At 38.4% G+C, this 25,680-nt stretch overlaps 1 protein-coding gene across 5 annotated transcripts; it reads right to left on the bottom strand.

The window, feature by feature from the left end:
• Positions 1-25,318, bottom strand: IST1 (IST1 factor associated with ESCRT-III). 5 transcript variants are annotated; one of them, XM_044663134.1, is made up of 10 exons: positions 25,243-25,318; positions 10,079-10,178; positions 8,864-9,044; positions 8,524-8,611; positions 8,139-8,222; positions 7,201-7,311; positions 6,143-6,349; positions 5,445-5,537; positions 4,371-4,419; positions 1-1,442 (listed from the first exon to the last, which is right to left on the bottom strand). In XM_044663134.1, exons 2-10 carry the CDS (start codon positions 10,164-10,166, stop codon positions 1,243-1,245), a joined length of 1,101 nt encoding a protein of 366 aa, XP_044519069.1. In that variant the 5' UTR covers positions 10,167-10,178; positions 25,243-25,318; the 3' UTR covers positions 1-1,242. The 5 variants fall into 5 exon arrangements, with proteins under 5 accessions (XP_044519069.1, XP_044519070.1, XP_044519072.1 ...); XM_044663135.1 differs by having other exon boundaries at positions 4,371-4,377; XM_044663137.1 differs by lacking the exon at positions 5,445-5,537.
• Between the last annotated feature and the right edge of the window lie 362 nt (positions 25,319-25,680).

Here is a 25,680-nt window from a genome sequence, read left to right as displayed (position 1 = left end):
TGGAATCATTACCTTTATTAGGAACTACTAATCTCTATGACACAAATCAATCCAAAAATTAAAGAAAAGCTGTTTGAAACTTCTTTACAAATATATTACACAGAAAAGAAGACCAGTCACATAGTTGATACAGGAGGCCTTCCCCTAGGGAGAGTGACATTGGCTAACAGGAAGAAAAAGAAGTTAAAAATTGGGATGTCAGTCTCCACCTGCCTATTCAGGGAAAGCAGAGAACAACTACACTCTTGGGCACCAAAGTTTTCTGATTAAATTACTGAAAGTTCCATGTCATCTTAAAGTATTCAAATAAAAATAGATTTCCCTCTTATTCGCAGTGGACCTTCCAGCTCCCTCACTAAGAGAGACTTGAATGCATGTATTAAGGCAGCTAGAACCCTTGAAAAGGCATTTTCTGTCTCGCCTATGAACAGTCATTCAGGTGCCAGTAGTACACTCAAGAAGAAAAGACAAACAACTTCCAACAGAATATGATATGGAAAAAAGCAGGAAACTGTAGCACTGGCCCTTGTGAAAGAGAAACCCAGCACTCAAACAAAAGTGTGTAAAAGGCCACGGAGGGCTCCCTGAGAATCCAGCAGAACTAAGAGAAGCCATCAACTTTTCCAGAAAATCTTTGCAACTAGATCCAGGTGCAAGAGAGCATCCCGTAGCCAGGAATAGTATATATGCAATGAAATTGCCCAGCTTCCAGCAACAATTACTATAGTTCCCAATGTCTTCTCCTCCACTTCTACCTGAGGAAGTGAGAAATACTCACCTTCCCCCTATTTCTCACCCACTGAAATGTCCTTTTACAAAGAGTCTGGGTCCTTGGCCGAGGGATGAAAAGCCTCATAATACCCTCTTCCCCATGGTCCAGCACAACCTGACTCCCACAGTGTTTTCCCTTTCCTTTTTCCCTGTGGAGGTGCTTCAGAATAATAGTCAAGGACAAAATCTGTAACCACACTAATAGGGGACTGACAAAGTGTATTTTAAGGAACAATCCACACCTGCAGGAGTTGTTCCTCTATTGTTCTTATAAGATCCCCAATAGTTATTAGCCTCCTGAAGTCATGAAGAGCTGAAAAGCAGCAGAATTTGGTACAGCAGGAAAAGAGTTCAAGAGGAAGAGAGCATTCGTTAATATAGGAAACAGATTTCTATGGGAATCTTCATTACAAGAAGAGAACTGCTCAGTCCCAAATCCCACATACTGGAGTAGTGCAGCCCCCAAAAGGTCTATGTTTTCTTCTTCAGCTCTTCAAATCTCCGAGAGAGATCATCGAAGTCAATATCCTCAGATGCAGAGGTGTTGGCACCAGCAGATGTGGTTGGTAGTGTGTCTGGGACAGATGGCAACTCAGGCAACACAAAGTTGTCAAAGGTGTCTGTAGTTTTCAAGGTGGGTCTTGCAGGAGCTTCTGGCTTGGGGCCAGGACCTAATTAATAACAAGTAAAGAGTTACAAATGCCTGATAGGCTTTCTATTTTATTTATTAAATTAAAGGATGCTCAAGAGTTCAACTGACTCAATCCTCTTAGGAAAGCAGAGCCCAGAGAGCTGCCTTGTCTAGTCACTAAGTTAGTCAATAGCTGAACTAGAAATTCAATTTCTCTAGTCCTAGCCCATGGTTTTTTTCTACTATACTATACTGCCTCAAAAGCCCAGTGTTTAAGGATTTCAAATAGACTGATGGTCCTCAGACAACAGATCGTACTCAATCCAGATATATCAGTCCAGTTTATCACCAAGCCCATTAGGAAAAATAGTCTTTTTTTTAAACACAGAAAATTATAATCCCTTAAATCAAATAAGTACTTCAGAGTAATAATAACTGTATTTTTCTAATTGTGGTCCAATCCTATTTGGGAGTTTCCTTTTCTAAATGAGGAATGGGCTTAAAGGAAGGTCAAAGGCTAACATAACAGTCAGACAATGGGATATATAATATTCATATTATACTCTTTTGCATAGATCAAATTGTAATACGGCAAATTCCAAAGGGCTCTACTAGAAGTTTGTCATGAGGCTATCAGCAGGGTTACTAACTAGGACTTGGAAATCTTAGTTTTATGGAGATATTCAAGTTTAATTAGACTGATTTTCAAACAAAAGACATTCACCAATAAGCCTACATGGAGAAATATTTAAATTATAGGATTCATTAAAATCCTTGAGGGCAAGGATATTTTCTTATTATAATCTAATCCTAAATTTAGTTTAAAATTCTCTTTTGGCTAATCCTAAATTTGGTTTCACTTTTCTTTGGCTTTAGCTATTAAGAATGTTGTTAAAGGGATTGTAGTCAGATGCATCAGATAAGTTCTGAGGTTTCCTTACAATTTTGAGGTTTGGTGATTTGCATTTACTGCTAAACATTTGCCTTATAAGAAGAATGGCCCAGAGGAAAAAGAGCTGGCCTTGAACTACATAAAGAAGACCTCAGTTCAAGTCCTACCATATGCACATAATGACCAAATGACTCTACTCTCCCAATTCAATCCTAAAACTACCCTCACAAAGAAGGTCCTCACAGACATGGGAATAAAAGGAGATTCCTCACTGAGGGTTTCCCATAAAATGAAAATACAACCCTAGCACTACCCCCCCCCCCAAAAAAACCCTTTTATTTCAACCTTCTAAGGAGAACCCTCACAATCTCTTACTGTGAAATTGGTCACATTTTAAAAATGCTAATCCTAACATGGAATTTCTTAATCAGTACTTCTTTTTGGAGGAAGATGGTTCTGTCAATATTGGTCTATTATTATATATGTTATTATATTGCAAAATAGTTTCCAGATCAGGTTTTGTTCTTTTATTTTGAGGTCATTTTTCATTTTTTAATTTTTTGGAAGAAAAAATTCCATCAGGAACCAAAGATGCAGAAATCCTGAAGTCCTCCAGTTCCTCTGTAAATCAGTCACCATTTCCTGAGTGCATCCCCAGCCTTGTGCTAGGGATTAACAGTAGTATTATGCTGATATGTGGCCCTGCCTTAAATATATATGAACTATTAAACATAAGAAAATAGTTACTCAGATTTGTTTAGAGCTTAAAAAGAAGGGCTACACAGTGCTTTCCTCACAACATACCTATGAGGCCAATAATGCAAGTATTATTATCCCCATTTTACATACCAGGAAATTGAAGCTCTAATAAGGAAAGTGATTTACCCAAGTTCTCAGAGCTGCAAAGTATGTAAGGCAGGATTTGAACCTAGGCCTCTTGACTGTGTGGTAAAGACCAAGTTCTCTAAAAGGTTAGTGACAAGAGTGTTCAGCAGTAGATGGATTTATTAACAGAAAAGAGAGGTCTAGAGGAACAGAGAAAGGAAAGGCAGGAAGGAAGTCAGGTATGTTTGGGGGGACAGAGAAAATGGGGAATGGGGGAAATGGTTAAAAATAAGAGGGGACTAAATTAAGAAAATTTCTGAAAGCAAGGCAAGTGACAAGCAGACCCTGGAGTGAAGAGAGGCTCATGAGAAAACTGATGAAGTGACCTAGTTAGGTGGAAATGAAGACCCTGAATATAGTGAGGGAAAATGGGAATAAAAAGTAAGGACTTGATGGTACCTGAATGGATTTTGTAATTGAAGAACAGAGTCTAACCCAAATACAGCAAATAAACTGAAAGTCAGCTGAACTCAGATGAACTAAGTGAAATAATCTTGAGACCAAAGAAAAGATACAACACACTTTCCTAATTTTAGTAGAGAGGGGAAAGGCTTATGGGTACGGAATTTGCATACAACTTCAGAAGAGGTTGTTTTTGTTTGTGCTACTTCTTAACTATTGGTTTTTTTTTTCCCTCACAAGACAAAGTTCAATGCAGGGAGAGGAATTCATAGTGGGAAATTAAAAGGCATCAATACACCACAAATTAAAAAATAGAAACTAAAGTTACATTGAAAATCATTTACATGGAAGAAGAAAACTTCAAAGCATATATCTGTTTTCAATGATAATATATAACTCTTAAAAATGCACAAAAGTTGACTGGTTAATTAGGATGTTTCCTCAAACTGCACACTATGATATTCTAACACTTCTGAAGATTAATATGTACATCATATGTATTTTTAATAGTGAAATCACCAAGAAAAATAAGGAAAGAGAAAGGAAGAACTAACTGATTGAGGAGGGATAGAAGTTCCATTTTGAACCTGTTGAATTAGTGGAAGAGCAGAAGACACAGATGGAAAGCTATGAGAATAGATAATTCTGACAGCAGAGAAACAAGAGCAGAAGGCTGAGCAAGTATTAAGCTTTGAGAGGCACTCATAATAATAACATATAAAAACTCAAGACTTCAATAAACATTTGAAGAAAAACACTCAAAGTTAGAAGTTATTATACCATACTTACCAACAACCTGCGCAGAAGGAATATTCTTATCAGCATTAATATCATCAACCTGAAACACAGAAAGTGTTACTATGGGGGAAAGTTACTCAAGAGAATATAATAGTTTACACCAAGAGCTAAACTGCTCACCACAGAAAGAAGACCCTCAAGCCCTCAAAGATGCAAAGCTACCCAGCCCTAGCTGTCCTTCCTCCCCTTCAGCTAACAGCAAAGCAAAAACGTAGAAAATTCTCAGCATAACATTCTTTCCAGAGCTCCAATACTCCATGCCAGGGGGAAGGTACTACATTCCTGAAGAAAGATGAAACTCTTCCACTCCTATGTCCCCAGAAAATCCAAGGCAATGATCCAGCACATGCACTGGCCAAAGCCCCCACCCAAAAGACTAAGAACAAAAAGGGCAAGACCCAACCTATGATGCATCAACCGCAAAGAAAATATATTAAATAGTCAAAAAAAGAACCTGTGCAGGCCTAGGAGCAAGGAACTTTTTCTCAAGGGGATAACTCATATTATGTGTCTCTTTCAGTAATCCTCAACACATAAATGGAAGTTTTTGTTTTTTTCCCCGCTATTACAAAATTCAATTTGGTAGAAACATGCTTCAAATTGCTTTCACTGAATTTGGAACTGGCAGAAAGTTGGGAGATATAATCTGTACCAAAGGTGCTAAGGGTATTTTAAGTTCTAAAAGATGTCTCTTTTTATGGTTTCTAAGAAGACAAATAAGTAGTATTTAATCGGTATTTCAAGTCTAAAACTACACCATCAGGTACACATGCTCCACTAACTTTTCAGCCTAGCTGATCCAAAGAAATGGCTGCTTAGGGTTGCATCGTACTTATTCTTTCTGGTAACCATCTTCTCCTGTTCTGAGATCAACCACAGAGAAACAAAGCACAATCACCACCACTACCTCCCAAGAGGTGTGAAGCAGGACCCAAGCACCACAGCAAAAACCACGTTAGTACTAGGGGCTAAATGAAACTGTGCCTTCCCTGTGACAATTACTCTGCCCTCTTCATGGGATTCTCTCTGCAACTGCTGCTTAGAAAAGGAGGCTCAGGAACTTACAGATTCATATGTTGGGGGAGTTGCTGGTATCTGAGGTGGATGGATATTGGGAAAGGGCTGATAAGTCCCAATTGGCAATCCATTGAAATCCGACTGTAAGAGGAGAAAAGCAACATCATAGGTACAGTACTGTCCTCAGTCTGTAACTAGAAAAGATTTCAGATCTGGGTCAAAAAAAAAAACAACAAATTAAGAGCCCTAAAAAAAAACATACCTAAAATATGACATAGGTCTAAAGCCTCTAATCCAAATGTCTGAATCAAAAATAGTTGCTGCATGCTATCCCAAAGAATACTCCTCAGGCTTTCCTGGGAAAGCTACCTTTGGCCAACAATAGAAGCCTTTCTTCTCTACAGCAATCTTTCACTACAAAAGGGTTCTTTGTAACTTGTTGCCAACCACTTGGGAAAGAGTTACAAAGCCACTACGATGAGACTCAGTGGTGCTTGGGAGACACACAAGAAAGATGGATTTGGGGTGTTTTTTCAGTATTCTCTCTCTGTTTTGCTGCTGTATCACATACAACTGAAGAGATAGGCCTTTACTACAATGATCAATCTTATTTTTCCCAAATTCACACTAGACTTAATAGCAGAAATTTTTGCTTCTTCAATCTTCAACTGCAGATTATTAAAAGCTAACACATCCCATTCCATTTTCAAGACTTAATACACACACACGCACACACACACACATACTGGTCCTTTTGGAGGTGGATATGAGAAAGGAGAACTTGGTGATGGCATGGGCATAGGCATAGGCATGGGCATGGGCACTGTTCCATCTGGACCAACTGGTGCGGTGAATCCACCACCTCCACCTCCTCTTCCATGCCCGCCTTTTTTCACATCTTCTGTGAATCCAACATCAATAAGGTCTGTATCAACTCCAGGAGGAGCTTCTGCCTAAGGAAAAAGAAGCCAATATAATTACACCACAGTCCCAGAATTTTGGGGGTTATCTCACAATCCATGAAGTAATTAAGAATTTCTCAATGTCTATATACATTTAAAAGCCAGAAAAAATAACTATTAATGATACTATGCAAGATCTGTATTACACTTCATAATTTTTTTTAATCCTTATCTTCCATCTTAAAATCAATACTATGTATTGGTTCCAAGGCAGAAGAGTGCTAAGGACTAGGCAATGGGGGGGCGTTAAGTGACTTGCCCAGGGTCACACAGCTAGGAAGTGTCTGAGGCCACGTTTGAACCTAGGACCTCCTATCTCTAGGCATGGCTCTCAATCCACTGAGCTACCCAGCTGCCCCTCATAATTTTTAAAGTGTTGATTTTTGTTTTTTGGTCCATTTACTTCAATGGAACTGCACAACTCTGAGATGGGCAAGGACAGTAACTGCTCAGTGTATAGTGTTAGATTTGGAAGTCAGGAGACTTATGGTGAAATATGGTCTCAGTCAAAGTCTATCTAGGTGACCCTGGGCAAATTACTTAATCTCTGAAAACCTCAGTTTCCTCATCTCAAAAAACTCCTTTCCTGGATTGTTGTGAGGATTAAATTTAATAAAATTTATAAAGTGTTTTGCCAATCTTAATGTGATATATATTTAAATACTGTTGCTGCTACTCCTACAAACCACCATTGAGACTAAGGCAGAGGTTTAATCCCTACAGGCATTACCAGTTTCTCTTAATATAAATCATCACATGGAATACAGTCATTTCAGGAAGATGGTCCTACTGAGAGACTCTCACTCTCCCCTACTTCAGATGGACCTACTATACATACTTACCATGACCACAGAGTCAGGTTCATAAGGAACATTGTAATTTTTAGCTATTTCAATCAGGTATCTCTCTACCAAAATTTTGGGTGGGGCTTCCACACTCAATTTGTGCATTAGCTAGGGAAAAAAAAACAAAAGAAAGATTATTTGGAAAATGTACTATGACTTTGCTAGTACAAAAAGGATTTATTATTCATTACAATCATTCAATGAGTTAATTATCTTTTTATATAGTTGAAAAACAGGCAAAGCAAAGAGAAATCTTTTTCCCAAAGTCACAAATTCAATTAGGAGCAAAGGTGGTATTAGTATTTTTCCTAGGTACATGGGAAAACTATCCCATTTTTATCTCTCTTTGCTTAGTGACTAGCAACAGTATTAGCCCAGAATAATAAATGCTTGCTGATTGACCAATCTGGGAAATAGTAAAGTATTTAAGTTGCTGACACAACTAGACTGATTTCCTCCTCCACTATTCCCTCTCTTAATCACAGTTGGTTAGGGTTATAGTTAGTTAGTAAGTTAGTTAGTTAGTTAGTTAGTTAGTGGAAGCCAGCTTCTTGAGGATAGGGATTGTCATTTTATTCTTTGTATCTCCAATGGTAGTACAATGGTTAACACACAGAAGGCGTTTGATGTTGCTTATTGAATAAATGTTGACTACATTGTAAAAAATAAAATAAGTCAACATTATAGGAGTAGGATTAGATAACAAACCACCAAAGTTACAGTCTGTCTATTTACTGCCCCCCAAAAACCAAAAGATGGAATGACAGCATTGTTAACTTATGATCCCACACTGTCCCACTTTTGTCCTTTCCTCCTTTCTTACTAAGAAATGTACAACTTGATATTAATCTAGGTACTCAGGTGACCTTACTAAAATCCCAGCAGTAAAAAAGTATCTACTTGCTCATTTTATTTTTTACAAGTATGCTCATTACCCTGTCATTCACAGTTCCAATCTGGTTGGTCCTACATAGCTTGCCATATTCCTTGCTATACTTGGCACAAAGCTGATCTGCAACCTAGAAAAAATAAGAGAACACTGAAAAGATACAGAAATCACTCAATGAACAACTAGAGAAAAGAACAATTCCTTTTCCCCCCTGCTCCATACTAAACATTCCACTCACCAATCTATAAAATAAATTAGAACAAGAGATTTTCCTCCCAGAGATAGTGACAAAAAAGTACAATTTCCTTCCCATCCTAAAAAAAAAATCCACTACCACCCATATGAACTAAATACAAGCACCAAACACCTAGATAGTTACCTTAACATATTTCCAAAGCACTACAAAAATTACTAGAATCAACTGTACTCACTATTTTCAACTCAGCCACTTCAGACTGGAGTCGAGGAGCAGCCCAGATCAATGTGGACACAGATTCAGCCAGACCGGAATCTAGTTCCCTAAGAAAATATAAAAACAACAAAATTCTGATAATTCAGTACTTCAGACTTCAAGGCTGCACTGAACTCTTTTGTTCTTAAGGATGCCTCAGTTTGCTACTTCAGTTGGAATCAGTATGGCAGGCTACAGATAAAAACAATAGCATCATGCCAGCTTCCCCATATAACCATGTAAAACCCGTGTCCATTCATAACAAAATGGAGTAGGGGAATGGGGGATGATCCATAAATCCAGAGCTTAACAAGTCTTACTTCATGGACTGGATCAGGCCAAATCGGGCTAAGAGCAGATCACAGTAGAGTTCTAGTATCTCCATGGCCTCCACAAGATAATCTTCTCGAATGATATGCTCCACGCGAATCCTGGCCCGTTCATCCTTCCCAGCTGCTAGATAGTCTGCAATCTCCTTCCTTGCTTTCTGGGCCAGTTCCGCTGTGACATAAATCATACATATTCTTCACATATTGATAATAAGCTTTTCCATGGTCAGGATAAATAAGCACTGACTAGGCTATAAAAACTCTAATATAAGACTTAGAAAAAAGTCATTTTTTCCAGATTAGTTCAACATTCAAAAAAACCTCAGTTGAGATTTTTGAGCACTTTTCCTCAGCAAGATTACTTAAAAAAAACCTTTACCTTCTATCTTAGAATCAAGATCATGTATTGGTTCCAAGGCAGAAGAGATATAAGGGCCAGGTAATGGGGGGTCAAATGACTTGTCCAAATAGCTAGGAAGTGTCTGAGGTCACATTTGAACCCAGGACCTCCTGGCTCTGGATTCAATGAGCCACCCAGCTGTCCTTAAGATTACTTTTGATAACAATAGCTGCATTTATTCATGTGTATGAATATATAACTTTAAGGTTTGCAAGCACTTTTCAAATATGTCTCATTTTATTCTCATAACAGCCTTGGGAGATAGATGCTATTATTATTCCCATTTTGTAGATAAGGAAACTGAGGTGAATCAAAGTTAAGTGGCTTGCTTAGGGTCATATTCTTAAGTGTCTAAGGCTGAATTTAAACCCAAGTCTTCCTGCCTTCAGATGTGTGCTCTGTAGCTGCCTCTAGAAAGCTAGGAAGAGGTACAAGATATTTCCAATGTTTTGTACAGCACAAAACTTCCAATTTGGGAAGAACTCAGGAGTTAAGAAATTCATTTTTGTCTTTGTATGTCCAATACTTACAGCACAGCATATGTTAGACAGGCACTTAAATGATTATTGATTAGTTAATTGCTTTTTTCTTTAATATGGAATGTTTCAAGTTGCCTTTGCTGGGCATTTATACAGTCTAAAATTCAAAGTGATTCAATCATCTAACATTTCCTATACCCAGAAATATTTCTCTAATACCGAAATATGCAAGCAAAATGCCTGAGAATCTATCTGAAAACAATAGCCAGGATCCAGTGAAAAATTTGAAAGGGGAAAACAAGGTAAATGCCAAGCTAAAGTACTCACTTTTCTTTTTTTCCAGCAGTTTGAGGCGATTAATGACAAGACGCAAGTTGACTCTTAAACGTTCAGCCTTGAACCCAGAGCCTAGCATGATTTTTCTTTCCTACAAGGAAAATACAGGAGCAATGAGTCATTTTTAGAAACAACTTGCCTGGTCTGAAAGTCAAATACAAGTTAAAAAATCACAAATTTAGTAAAAGAATTAATGAGCTTTAGAGATCATTAATCTTACTCCTTCATATTACAGATGACATTAAAACAAGATCTTCCATCTAGTTAGCAGTAGAGCTGAGAACTCCACTAGTCTACTAGATCTTTGAGCCTCTTGCTTTCCCCCATCCAGGACTTACTGCTTCTACTGTTATAAGTAGAAATAACTTAACACAAATAATGAACAAATTGGCAGTCCAAAATAATATTTTTTCTTTCTTTTTTTAAATTAAAACTCTCACTTTCTGGCAAAAAACTGGAAAAGGAGGGTATGTCCTTCAATTGGGGAATGGCTGAACAAATTGTGGTATATGCTGGTGATGGAATACTATTGTGCTAAAAGGAATAACAAACTGGAGAAGTTCCAGGTGAACTGGAAAGACCTCCAGGAACTGATGCAGAGTGAAAGGAGCAGAGCCAGAAGAACACTGTACACAGAGACTGATATACTATGGTAAAATCGAATGTAATGGACCTCTGTACCAGCAGCAATACAAAAACCCAGGACAATTCTGAGGGATTTATGGTAAAGAACGCTACCCACATCCAGAGGAAGGACTGCAGGAAAGGAAACATATAAGAAAAACAGCTGCTTGAACGCAAGGGTTGGGGTGGACATGATTGAGGATGTGGACTCGAAACTACCACACCAATGCAACTACCAACAATTTGGAAATAGGTCTTGATCAAGGACACATGATAAAACCAGTAGAAATGTGTGTCGGCCATGGGTGGGGGAAATGCGGGGGGGTGAAGGGGAAAGTAGAAGCATGAATCATGTAATCATGTTAAAAATGAATATTAATAAATGTTTAAAATTTAAAAAAAAAGAAATAAAATAAAATAAATGGATAGAGTTTGGAAAAAAAAACCAACAAAACTCTCACTTTCTGTTTTAGAGTATCAGTTCCAAGGCAGAATAGCAGTTAAGGTTAGGCAATTGGGGTTAAGTGACTTGCCCAGGGTCGCACAGCTAGGATGTGTCTGAGACTAGATTTGAACCCAGGTCCTCCCAACTCCAGGTCTGACTCTCTATCCACTAAGCCACTTAGCTGCTCCATTACATTTTTTCAATATATAACTGCTTTAGTTTAATTTTTATGTCAAGAATTTACATATAAAAAGGTTATCATTACATTATTAAGGTAAAAATTTTGGCTGAAATTATCTTTATAGTGCCTATTTTAACAGAGCGTGTCAAAGGCTATACATCTACCTTCCATATTTCCTATTGGCATTATACCTAAAATGTTATTTGATAAGATACTATTAGTACAAATAGTCATCCCTAAAATTAGTTTCAAAAAGAAAAAACTACGTATCATTAAATATAAGAGTTATTATTCAAACTAAGGTTGTGGGGGGTGGTAGGAAGAAACAAGGAAAAAGGTATGGTTAGTAAATGCCACCTATGTTCACACCAATAATGTAAATATGGGGTATTTTTTAATGACTTTCTGAAATTTTTGCCTTGGGTAGCTATAGATAATATGCTGGTTTATTCTAATGATAGATAACCAAACCCCATTCCCTTCTGCTCCATGAAAAATGAAAGCCCATGCAAATCTCATTTGTCTAACATTAGAGAATGTTAGAACAGATGAGCAATATGAGAATTAACCATACAAATAACAAAAACTACCAGACTTAAAAAAAAAAGACATAATCAACAAGGTACAGCAGGGGAGCAGAACAGATACCATCCCACTGCTCTTGTCTTTAAAGAGCCCTGGCTCTGGAGTCAGAGGCGCTGGCTTTAAATTCTATTTGATGTTCATTGCCTATGTGATCCTGGGCAAATACTTTATTCTCCTGGGCCTTAGTTTCTTTAACTATAAAATGAGAGGACTGTTCTAGATGGCAGCTAAGATCCCTCTTTCAAACCCTAGAGCTATGATTCTAACCTCCTTCTACTAAAAAAGCATGTCTATTGATTTCTTCAACCAAAACTCCAACAGTTCCAAGAAGAGAAGACATGAAAAGAAATATAAATTGCTAAACAGCTATTCCCTAAAACATTATAAAACTATTCTAATACCTATGTAAACTTAAGAGGCATGTGGCATTGCTAGAGGGGTAGTACTTTTTTGCTATAATAATGCCATTCAAAGACCCTATGCTGCATTTAGCATATTCTTTAGAAACTCAGACAAGGAAAAGAAACTACAAAGACCCTCTTAAGTCTCCCAAAATCCAAGAGTTTAGAGAGAGAAAAAAAATGGCACTAAGAAACAAATGAATCAGATGATGTCATCTAGATTTCTCATTTCCTGTTAATCAAGTTTCAGCCCTTAGGAAGAACTTGGTGCTTAAGGCAGCATAAATTAGCCACCAATATCCACTTGTACACAAAAATAAAAAGAGAGAAGGGGGAGTAAGGAAGGTAGGGTGAGATTGGGAAAGGGATATATAGTGCCATCCAAGAGAATAATTATTTCATGCCAAATCCTACAACAAGAGATAATTTAACAAAATTTACAGGAACCAGTTAAGCTCTAGGAACTAGAACACTAACAGAATAAGGTTTAGGTTCTACAATTATGTGTCAATTACCAATTAACTCAAACTCTCACAGATAATATTCTCTTTTTAAGCAGGACAGTTTTTATTTCTCCCAAATAATATTTCTATTTATCTTCAAAAAAAACCTCAGTCTCTAAAAACAAAAGTTATTTTTCTTCAGAATAACAAAAAATGGATAAATTTATCTTCAAAACAACTCACTTCCTAAAACCAAAAGCTAGCTCTCCTGAGAATAACTAAAAAATGGACAAACTTAAGAAGAGATACAGGAAAGGAAGTAAACTGAAGACCTTTTTTTTTTTTTGCTTTGTATAGGGCAGTGGTTCCCAAACTTTTTTGACCTACCGCCCCCTTTCCAGAAAAAAATATTACTTAGCCCCCTGAAAATTAATTTTTTTAAAATTTTAATATAATTAATAGGAAAGATAAATGCACCCGTGGCCATCACCGCTCCCCTGGATTGCTGTAGCACCCACCAGGGGGCGGTAGCGCCCACTTTGGGAATCACTGGTATTGGGGAAAAAGCAATTGATGAAAAGTATTCCATTAAATAAAATGTTCTCTTCATAAAATCCATCCTGAAATCTACTACCCATCAATCATATCTCAGTGATCATCAAATTTCAGTACTTAAACTAGAACCTAGCAAGGTGGTCCCAGGCATACATGCCATCGGAGACAGTATTAACTAAAAGCCATGAAAGGGTACCAGGACAGAATTTTAATGCTATTGTCCAAAAGTTGCTATAAAATTTCCTACACAAAAATCAGCTACAGCATGATTTTCAGAGTAAATTATAAATTTCAATATAGAGCTAAATTAAGTTTCTAGCTTAAAGAGATGGTTAATATTCAAAAAATGACTGCAAATACAAACTTACCAAAGCAATACAACTCCTTGTTCATCTAAACCAGTGATGGGCAAACTTTTTAAAGAGGGGACCAAAAGAAAGGAGAAATGCTCATCTGTCAGTCTGTTTCTAAGGCAACTCTTTCAAAGTTTCATTGTACTGTATCCTACTCGTTGTATCTGTCAGATTAGGAATAATGTCACACAGGGATAGAGCATTTCGGGGGGCCTCATCTGGCCTGCGGGCCATAGTTTGCCCATCACTGATCTAAACAACTTTTGCTATGATTTTCCAATAAGTCAATGAAGAAAAAAAAGCAATACTCAGAACAAGGAAAAGAAATTAAGTTTAAGTCTTGTTATAAATGAAAGTAAAGTTATTAAATGTAATATTAATTTTTATAAAAGAGTATGGTCACTGTTTATAAAATTAACTCTCAAGAAAGGAGTCTGTTAGTAGCTCTTAACAATTATGTTTTTAATAAAAATGAAGATATAAGAAAAAAGGGAAATGTAGGAAAGGGACAGAAAACTTCACCTAGCTAAATACCTAAGCTGAATCAGGAAGATGGCCAAAGTCCACAAAAATCCCTGGAGTGCACAGCTGGCACCAGAGGCTCAAAGACTATCTTCCACCTCCAAGCCAACCCAGAGAAAGGGAGCTCCCCTCTCATGCACCATACCTTTTTATTACTGTCCCCCCTCCTTCACGCAAAGTATGCATGTAAAATGGGATGTGAGGTGGGACAAACTTAGGGAGTGGTTTCTATCTACACAGTCCCCCAAAATGCAAGTGTTTGGGGCAGTTGGGGGGAGAGAAATGGCACTAAGAAACAAATGAATCAAATGTTATCATCTGAATTTCTCAGTAAGTAGCAGATTTACTAATAGTAGTAACAGTAGATTTCTACAATAAGTAGTATCTTTTTCCCCCAAATTGTTTCTTTTTTTAAATATGGACTAGTGAGGATAATCCTAAAACACTTCTATTGTAGCTCCAGATCACATAGCAAAATAAAATGCTCAAAATCCTCTACTTTAGGAGCTCCACAAATTTTCAATCATGAACAGCAGAGAAATATCTGGAAACAGATAGCTGTGAGGATGTCTAAATGTCCAAGAAAGATTAGGTTAACTAGGGCAAAATGACATTATTAAATGCCTACTACTATATGCCAGTTTTATACACATTAAGTACTTGGGAAACCAAGACAAAAATGAGACATGACCTGACTCAAAAGAGCTCAAATTCTACTGGAAAGATACAACATGCTCACAGATAAGTAAATGTAGAGTAATAAGACTTTACAATTATGGTAAGGAGAGAGGATGAAGCCAAACAACAATTAAAATCAGAAAAGGCTTCACGGAGACGGCATTTAAGGAGGGCTTTGAAGGAACATGGGCTCCAGAGACAAAGGGGATGAGGGAGAGCCTTTCAGACCTAAGAGACAATCAAGGCAAAGTCAGAGGGAGATGAAATGTCATATACGAACAGTAAAACAGCCACTTCAGCTACAGTGTAGAGTGCAGGAAAGAGAAAGGAAATGTAACTAGAACTTGGATTAGAGTGTTCCACTGAATTGTTTGAATTCTTTTTTTTTTTTTAATTTTTTTTTTAAACCCTTACCTTCCGTCTTAGAGTCAATACTGTGTATTGGTTCCTAGGCAGAAGAGTGGTAAGGGTAGGCAATGGGGGTCAAGCGACTTGCCCAGGGTCACACAGCTGGGAAGTGTCTGAGGCCAGATTTGAACCTAGGACCTCCCGTCTCTAGGCCTGGCTCTCAATCCACTGAGCTACCCAGCTGCCCCCTGTTTGAATTCTTTTAGTGATATAGGTTAACATTTACTAAGCTTAGAAAAATATACTGGAAGCAAACTGTAAAGGGTTTTAAATGCCAAGGAATCTGAAACACATACTAGTCAAATCTCTCTTCCATGAAGAAATCCACTTCAGATAGAAGGTCATATCATCACTAAGTCTTCTTCCTTTCATCCTATGATAGTTTTTTTTTTTAAATAGACCTTGCATTGTCTAATTGGTTCTAAGGCAAAAGAATGGTAAGGGCTAGGCAACTGGGGTTAGCGACTTGCCCAAAGTCACATAGCTAAGAAATGTCGGAGGCCATATTTAAGCCCAGGACCTCTCATTTCCAGGCCTGACTCTATCCACTGAAACCACCCACCAGGCTGCCCCTTCACCATCCCAGGTATGTTCTTTCCTTTTTTCTTTTTAAATTCTGAACTTAAAAGATACCCAATAAGAACATTTAGAACAAAGCAGAACAGAAAAAAAGATTGTACATTAAAATGAGAATCTATATTACAACTCATCTTTTTAAATATATGGCAAATTCATCTATTTTCAAAGCAATTCTCCCTGTCTATGTTTCCTAATGATCTTCTATACTTTTAATGTTTTGATGATATTCTTCTCTTACTCCCCTATTTTGCTAAGTCTATCTAACCTCTCCTCTCTCCACTTCTAATCCCTCCTCAAAAATTTTTAAAGAAAAAAGACTTTTATCAAATATGTATACTCAGGAGAAAAAAATCCAATATAATGGTCATGGCTGAAAATGTTAGGAGAGAAGTAGTGTGCTCTGCCTCCAGTTCTCTGGATCTGTGACTGGTCACTGCATTGACCAGAGTTCTTGAGTCTCTTAAATTTTCTTTTTCTTTACAGAATTATAAATTGCTATTTGTAAATTGTTTTACTAGTTCTGTTCACTTCACTTTGTGTCAACTGATTCATGCCTTCTCAAGTTCTCTGAGTTTTTTTCATCCCATTCTTTAGTATCACATTACGTTTATATAACAAAATTTGTCCAGTCTTTCTCCAGTGGGGTTGCATCACCTGAGTTACCAATTCTTTGCAACTACAAAAAGAAGAGCTATCTTTTTTTTTTTTAAACCCTTGTACTTCGGTGTATTGTCTCATAGGTGGAAGAGTGGTAAGGGTGGGCAATGGGGGTCAAGTGACTTGCCCAGGGTCACACAGCTGGGAAGTGGCTGAGGCCAGGTTTGAACCTAGGACCTCCTGTCTCTAGGCCTGACTCTCACTCCACTGAGCTACCCAGCTGCCCCCAGAACAGCTATCTTTTTGTACAAATCATTCCTTTCTCACTTTCTCTGATCTCTTTGAGGTACAAGTCTAGTAATGGTATTCCTAGGTCAAAGAGTATACATAGCTTAATGCCTTTTTGAGTAGTTCTAAATTGCTTTAAGAATAAGTGGAGGGAGGAACTGATGCAGAGCAAAAGGAGCAGAGCCAGAAGAACACTGTACACAGAGACTGATATACTATGGTAAAATCGAATGTAATGGACCTCTGTACCAGCAGAAAGCAATGACACAGGACAGCTCTGAGGGATTTATGGTAAAGACGCTACCCACATCCAGAGGAAGGACTGCAGGAGAGGAAACATATAAGAAAAACAAATGCTTGAACGCATGGGTCGGGGTGGACATGATTGGGGATGTGGACTCGAAACTACCACACCAATGCAACTAACAACAATTTGGAAATAGGTCTTGAACAAGGACACATGTTAAAACCAGTGGAAATGTGCATCGGCTATGGGTGGGGGGAGAGCGGGAGGGGGGGTGGTGAAGGGGAAAGTAGGAGTTTGAATCATGTAACCATGTTAAAAATGAATATTAATAAATGATTAAAAATTTAAAAAAAAAAAAAGAATAAGTGGAGGGGGCAGCTGGGTAGCTCAGTGGATTGAGAGTCAGGCCTAGAGACAGGAGGTCCTAGGTTCAAATACGGCCTCAGACACTTCCCAGCTGTGTGACCCTGGGCAAGTCACTTGACCCCCATTGCCCACCCTTACCACTCTTCCAAGGAATCAATACACAGAAGTTAAGGGTTTAAAAAAAATTACAAAAAAAAAAAAAAGAATAAGTGGACCAGGGGGCAGCTGAATGGCTCAGTAGATTAAGAGCCAGGCCTAGAGACCAGAGGTCCTAGGTTCAAATTTGGCCTCAGACACTTCCTAAACTTTGTTACCCTGGGCAAGTCACTTAACCCCCATTGCCTAGCCCTTACCATCATTTTTCTGCCTTGGAAACAATACATAGTATTGATTCTAAGATGAAGTTAAGGGTATTAAAAAAAAAAAAAGAGTAAGTGGACCAATTTAGAGCTCCCCCCCAAATATTCATAGACCTGCTAATTTGATAATTTTTTATTAACCTATACCACTAAAAGAATTCAAAGAATTCAGCAGAACACTAATCCAAGTTCTAGTCACAAAGATTGGCATCTGGTTTTGTTATTCATCCTTTCTTGAGGACCAAATGAACTCGTGGAATGTCTCAACTAGTGCTGGAATTGGATTTAAATGAGAAAGAATTGCACAAAGTCATCAGCCTCACTCTTCTATTTTCGTCCAGTGGCAGGGCAAGTCAGGGCAACTGGCAATAGTCTAGAGTGCAATGGATGACATTGGCATCCTCTATGTATGACCAAGCTGTAAGCACTCCACAGAGCCTGCTTCAGCCACCTTCATGGCCTCTGGAACAAATTGTTTTCATCCACTCTTCATATGCTTGAGGTAGACATACCCCTAATTCACCAAAGGTCCTAGGACCTTTAACCTAGTTTTAGCCTCTCTCCCAAGACAATTTATGAAGGTGTGGCTACTGCACATACTATAGCTTCCAGGAGCCACACAGGTGAGAGTGGGTGAAAGGTGAATACCAAAGGTGAATAAGCAGCCCTGAAAAGAGCTTAACACCAAAGGTGGGAGTCCTCCCAGAACACCCAAACAATTACTGAATATATAAATGGCCTACAACTACTTAAGTCAGGAAGTCCCAGAAAGGCATTTTTGGTTAGGCATTCCTCTGCTCTACTATTCCCTACCCTAATTCCTACAAAGACTCAGTGACATGAAACTTAGGTGGAATTTACTGAAGGCTAACTTTGGAAAATTCTGTTTTCCTAAAACTAAAGGTAGCATACCCAAGAGAAAGATGACTCAGAGATTTTATTTTTGAATTTTTATTTGCTATTTTAATCACTTTTTTAAATTAATATTATCCAATAATCTATTTAGAAAGTAACCAAAGGGCAAAAAAATTAATTAGTGGTAATGGATTACATTTCAGGATGGCAACCTCATTCAAATGATTTTGAAATTTGTTTCCTAATTTAATGAAGAAAGAAGAGGAGATATCTCATACATACTACATGAATTGATTTCAAATTTATCAAAAACAAAATTATGTATATGGCTTATATCCTATATTATACAAATTAATCTTAAAAACAGAACAGCTGAAAAACAGCTACAAATGCAATCACATAAATGTAAATATATACACATACATCTGTATTTACATATGTAATATGTAAGAAGTTATTTCTGCTTTTTGTTAATTGCAGCATTTCCAGGAAATGTATAACAATTAGCTAATTAGTACTAATGTACATCTTATGAGCATCAATATGCTATGTTAATTCAGGTAATCTATTCTCTGCATCCCATGCTAGTCTTAAAAGTTTCTCATAAACTTAACAATGAAAACCAGAATTTAGAATGTAATTTTAAAATTGAGAGTTATCTTACAAGTATTCTCACTAATTTTACAAATGAAAAACTGATAAAGATGAAACCACATGGTATACAATTAAAAGAGCTCTAAATTTGAAAAAATGCTGAAGAAAAAAACATCATTATGGACTGCCACCTTTTCCTATGGAAGTTTAATTGATATAAATCAACAATTACAATGAGATCAAAAGTACCCAGAAAGAAAATGGTTTGGGCGGTATATAACCAATTTCCTTTGAAAGCAGAAAACAAGGTAGCCAAGGGCCAACATATCCATTGTAACAGATGTAAACCTGCAACCCAGTCAATTGTGAAAATCTGTTCTGCTATAGAATATCCTTTGTGAAAGTCCCATCTCATCATGGCTTCATCCCTGATACAAACGTTTAAATAGAACATTCTCAGAAATTTTGCTTAAGAGTATAAACTCATTTGCAAGACTTTTTGGAGGAAGATAATGGAAGATCTATAAGCATTAATGAACTATAAAATAGCAAAAAAGGGAGAGAAAAAAGAAATGTGAGAAAAGAAAAAAGAAGCAAGAGGGGAAAAAAACAGTGTGGTAGAAACTAGGACAACAGAAAATGAAAATGGTCTGTAAATATTTCCATAAAACATTTTCTTCATCAGTGATAGCAGATCATATTTGTATTCTCACACTTCAGTACCTGATATACCATATAAGAAAATGAAAAGAGCATTAAGGGAAAAAAGGTGAGAAAAAGAAAATAGGCCAAAGAAAGTATGCAGGGAGTAGGTCCACATTAGAGTTAATATAATTTTGTAAGTGCCAAAGGATGAATTCTCAAAATATTTGAAAATTGAGAGGAAATTCTACAACAATGACAAAAACTACAGTTAAGTTGGCCTTTTGCTGTTCTTTACATCCAACATCCCATTTCTGGTCTAAATGACATTAACCAGGTGTTTCCATCCCACCAAAGCATTCCTGGAGGTCCTCCCTCTTCACATCTAGCTCTTAAAATTCTTTTCCCTCAAAGTTCAGTTCAAACACCAACTCTTTACTGACCACTTAACTGATTTCCCCCAAGCTGCTACTTCCTTCCCAAGAACTACCTGGTATCTAATTTAATGTGTGGTCTCCTCTGGTAGAATGAAAGCTCCTAAAGGGCAGGAACTGCTTTGTTTTTGTCTCTGTCTCCCTAGCACCCAAGGCAGTGGCACTAGAACAGAGGGAGTGCTGCTAAAGACTTGCCAACTGAATGAAAAACAGAGATAAGGACACTAACAACCAAAGATTCACATGCTTACCTTCCAAACAATTTTTGAAAATGTTTTATATAGACGTATCAGGGATGAAGCCATGAGAAGGGATATTCACAAAGGATATTCTACAACAGAAGATACCTTCACAACTGAGTTGCAGGTTCTACATCTGTTACAATAGATCACCCAAAGCCCTGGGGCTTAAACAATTTTAATAAATATTTCAAAATCCACAGGTAAAAGCCATTTCTAAGACAATTAAAAGCAATTCACAAAGGCCAACAATAAGGAGGTTCCCTGGGATCTCAGGAGCTCTCTTTCAAAGTGCTAAAAACTACTTTTATGTTCTTGCCCCAAAAGTACCCCAAATAACTCCCAGATAAATTCATGCAAGGGCAAAGTTCTAGTTCTGCATAGCTTTCTATTCACAATAGTCCCCATAGGTATAGAGGGTATGGGAAAAGAAAGGGAAGGATCAGAGCCTCCTCAGTTCCACCACATCCCGGTCTAAAGCACTAGCTATATACTTAGCTGAAAGGATCAGAGAATACAGGATTCCACTGTTTAGCATTGATTGTTGACTAAAAAAGCTTACTGACATAGTAACATGCTACCTTACAGGCTCTCCTCCAATGAGCTAGCTCCCAAACATATCAAGATCAAAAGTATTCCTTGATAAATGCTGCAAAAGAGAAGATTTGGAGAGGACAGAAGTAATTGCTACTATGTCTATCAGTGTCCAAATGGGAGACATTCCCTGTAGTGGTGAAGTCCTCCAAGTACTCTTGTTTATACATGACTTTGTGCTCTTTATTTCAAAAGCCCTAAAAAAGAGCACTGGTTTTGGAGTCACAAGGGATCAAATTCTGTCTCTGGTGTTTAAAATTTGTGTTATCTTACATAAAGTCCTCCTAGGCCTCAGTTTCTTCCTCTATAAAATGAAGGGACCAAACTTTTTTGGCCTACTGCTCCCTTTCCAGAAAAAATATTACTTAGCTCCCTGGAAATTAATAGCAATTAATAGGAAAGATAAATGCACCTGTGGCCATCACCGCCCCCCCCCATTGCTGCAGCACCCACCAGGGGGGCGGTGGCACCCACTTTGGGAATCACTGCTCTAGAGACTCTAGTTTAATGATCTTATGAACACTTACAAAGCCTCCCCAAAAGGATACATAATGATCTAATAGAAACCCATTTGGCTTAATCCACACAGAAAAAACCAAATAGATAAGAAATGTACGATTTGGACTACAAGTCAGATGAAGAGATCAAACTGGCTCATCAGAGCCAGACTCATCATAGATTTGAGACGTACACTGAAAATGGTCCAATAAGCCAGACTCAGCACTGATCAGAAGAGGAAAGTTAACTATATGGCACTTACACCAGACAGTACTTTCTCTAACTTCACATTTATCCCTGAAATAAACCTATCTTTGGGGATTTAGTTAACAACAATATTTTTCCAGTGATATTATATTCTTTCAAATCACAAAATACCTCAATCTCTAAAGAATCAAAACATCAGAGAGATGCATAGTAGACATTAAGAGGAGCAGCATTCTACCAACAGCTTGCATTCAAGAAATAGTATTAGGGGCAGCTGGATGGCTCAGTGGATAGAAAGCCAGGCCCAGAGATGGGAGGTCCTAGGTTCAAATGTGGCCTCAGACACTTCCTAGTTGTGTGATCCTGGGCAAGTCATTTAATTCCCATTGCCTGGCCCTTACTGCTCTTCTGCCTTGGAACCAATACATAGTATTGATTCTAAGAAGGAAGGTAGGGTTTTTTTAATTTTTAAATTTAAAAAATAGTATTGAAAGTTTCTAGGACAGAGAACACCTAGGTAGCTCAGTGGCTAGAGCACCAAGCCAAGGGATGAGAAGTCCTGAGTTCAAATGTGACCTCATATACTTCCTAGCTGTGTGACCTTGGGCAAATCACTTAACTCCCATTGCCTAGCCCTTACTATCTCTTTTTGCCTTGGAACCAACATAAAGTCTTGACCCTAAGATGTAAAGCAAGGATTTAAAAAAAAAGTATCTTAAGATAATCTGTGTTCAGAAAAGTAGGTAGGCTGGTAATACAGCAAGATAGATAGACCAACTGCTATTCTGGTACTTCCAAAATGTTAAAATATCTAGAGGAGAGCCTCCACACCACTGAGAGAGTTGCTCTGTGGAAGATTTATGGGAAGACATGAAGAAAAATCACCCAGGATGAAAGTGGCTTTGATGGATATAAGGGGAGCACAAGATCAACTTAAGTGACAGAGGTACACCTGATCCAAACTTCCTTCCAAAGACAGCTACAATAAACTATATTAAATACAATTTGGAAAGAATAATCATTTATTCAAATATTCTATTTAGCCACATAAAACAAGAGATTATCACTTTTTAAAGAACTAGAATACAACAAAAAAAAAGGTAAACTATCCTGGACTTTCTTTGGTGATGAAGAAGGCATACAGTATCACTCAGGATAATTGTCATCTAATTTGAGGAAGTGTAAATTACTAGAATGGCTGAACTAACAGACTTCTATGTAACAGGATAGGTTTACGCTTATGCCACACCATAAATCACAATCAAATTGTGATCAAACTTTTTTTTACCACACATTCAAGATTCAATTTTTGCATTCTCTTCAAAATAGATTGAGAATGGAATTACTATGGTAACCAAAATAAAAGATTTGTGAGGAAGTATGTGATTATTGTTGTTCAGTCATGTCCATATCTCATGTTGATACCCTGTGGGCCATACTGTACAGGGTTTTCTTGGCAAAGATACTAGAGTGGTTTCACCATTTCCTTCTTTAGCGGATTAAGACAGAGGTTAAGGGACTTGCCCAACGTCACACAGCTAAGTGTCTGAGATTGAATCTGAACTCAGGTCTTCCTGATTCCAGGCACAGACCCCTGACTCCAAGCTCAGTTCTCTATCTATCCACTAAACCACCTAGATGCCTCCTTAAGTGTATGTTGAAGACATTAAAAAAAAATCTGCAGTCCAAGAGTACTTTATAGCTGCTATCATGGAAATCTGGACTGAGCAAGAAAGACTGGAAGTATACAAACATATCTGTCATGAACTTAGGACTTCCCTATTGCATTAAATGGCACTAAATTAAGTAAGTGAATCATTAGTTTTGCTGCACTGTAAAGCACTCACAGTCCAGTGAATTCTGTATACTTTAATCCAGACTATTATATAAAGCACACAAAAATGGCTCAATCCCATCTGTTTTAAAAGCAGTAGGTCCCAAATTAAGCAGGTGTATGTCTAAAATCAAATTCACACAACGCTAATAAAACAGCACTTTTATGCAATCTAAGCAACTTACAGCAATGTAAACTGGAAGAAAAATGAGTAATGGGAAAATATAATTCTGAATTTCACTGAAAATTTTAGTTTTAAAAATTCAAAATGTTTTTAAAGCTAGGTTATTTAAAATTTGTTTTATAGAAAGCAAGAATCTACACTGCATTATTTTGTATATTCTCTCATCTAATTATACAATACTATTCAGCAGTTCAACAACAAAGTACTACACATACCATAGCACATACAAAGCAATAATCCTAGTGGAGCCTCAAAATCAAGAAGACCTGAGCAAGCCTTGCCTCTGACATATAAGAGCTGTTTGACCCCATGCCAAATCCATTCCTCTCCTTTTCTTCATTATCTTCTCAGATGTTTTTAAACACATAAAATAAAATGCAAAGGATGACATGGAAGTCAATCATACTAAAACAGTTATTGAAATAAAATTAAAAACATAAAGTACACAGTCCTCAGGTTAAGGACAAGGTTAAGACAAGCCTAAATTGGAAAAGGAAGTTCCTTCATCCAAGAACACCTTTTACCTATGAAATCACAGACCTAGACACTGTTCCAAACATGTTTTGGGAAGGGTTTAAAAAATGTTTTTTTCTATTTCAGTGTTTCCATTAATGGTTAATTTTTTTTAAGTAAAGAGTAAAAGAAAAAAAAATTAAACGGCCATGCTGCTAACAACAATGGTTTTTTAAAGCTAATGGCCCACAGAACAGGGGCCGAGGTCTTAACCCCGGACACATTAACTTTTTGATAATAAATTTGTAGGTGTATTTCAGAATAACTGGTTTTCTTTTTAATTTAATGTGGTTTATTCTATGAATGTAAAACAAGATTCTGAGAAGGGGGTCCATGGGCATAAACCAAGTTAGGTATATCCCCCAATCCCTCAGGCCCAAAAGGGTATTTCCTCGTCCCCCAGTCCACACTCGTGGGACCCAGTGATGCCAAACCCACGGCCCCACCCGTGGCCCAGTAGTGATTTCCTCCCCTTAAACTCCCCTCACTCAAGACAAGCCTGGTAAGGCCCACGCCCCCATTCGTGGAATGTAGTGATTCCACCCCCATTATGGCACAACGTGAGGGCCACGCGTGTCCCCTCCTGGTTTCTGCCAACTGGGAAAATAGCTCTGTGGGGGACGCGTCTCCGGTGACCAGGATGAGGCGGTGGCTTAAGAGGAAAACTTGTCTCAAGACAAAGGTGCCCGGGCCGGCTCTTCCAAGGGCGCGAGGCCCTACTCTTCCGCGCATGGGAGTGAGGTTTCCTAGGGGCCCTAACCCACTCCCACGGGATTCTAAGACTAACAGAGAGGCCGATGCCCGCGCCTCGGAGCCGCGCCCCCGTCCTAGCTGACCTCGGTCCTGACCGCTCCCTCCCCCCAACTGGCTCCGAGGCCTCCTTTCTTTATTGTCCCTGGAGGCAGCGGCCCCAGGAGACAGCACACTCACCGGACCAACAGCGGATGGGGAACAGCTGTGGCAGCGACACAGAAGAGGAAGTAGCAGACCAACGTCCAAAATGGCGGCTCGCTTAGCCTCAGTCCCACTGGCGCAGGCGGAGGGATCCGCGGGGGCGGTATGACCACACCCCTTCCAAGGATATGTCACGCCCCGCGCTCCCAGGCTGGGTTAGGCCACGCCCCTCCGGGGATAGGCTCCACTGTCAGGGATAGGCCACACCCCCTGCCAGTGATAGGCTGCACCGACTGCTCCCCGCGACCTACCGGCTTCCGAGGACTTGATGCTGCTTCCGGACCGATTCTAGCTTCCGAGCGGGGACTACTTCCCTTAGCGGAAGCTGCTATACCTGAGGTGGGAGGGGTGAGAGGTAACGCGACCAGGTCATGCTGCCTGAGTCACCTGGGAGGGTATCCTGGGATCAAGGTG

Source organism: Gracilinanus agilis, chromosome 2, assembly GCF_016433145.1.
Source record: "Gracilinanus agilis isolate LMUSP501 chromosome 2, AgileGrace, whole genome shotgun sequence".
Lineage (NCBI taxonomy): Eukaryota > Metazoa > Chordata > Mammalia > Didelphimorphia > Didelphidae > Gracilinanus > Gracilinanus agilis.
The sequence above is the reverse complement of the archived record's forward strand: the minus strand, read 5'-3'. Positions and strand labels throughout refer to the sequence as shown.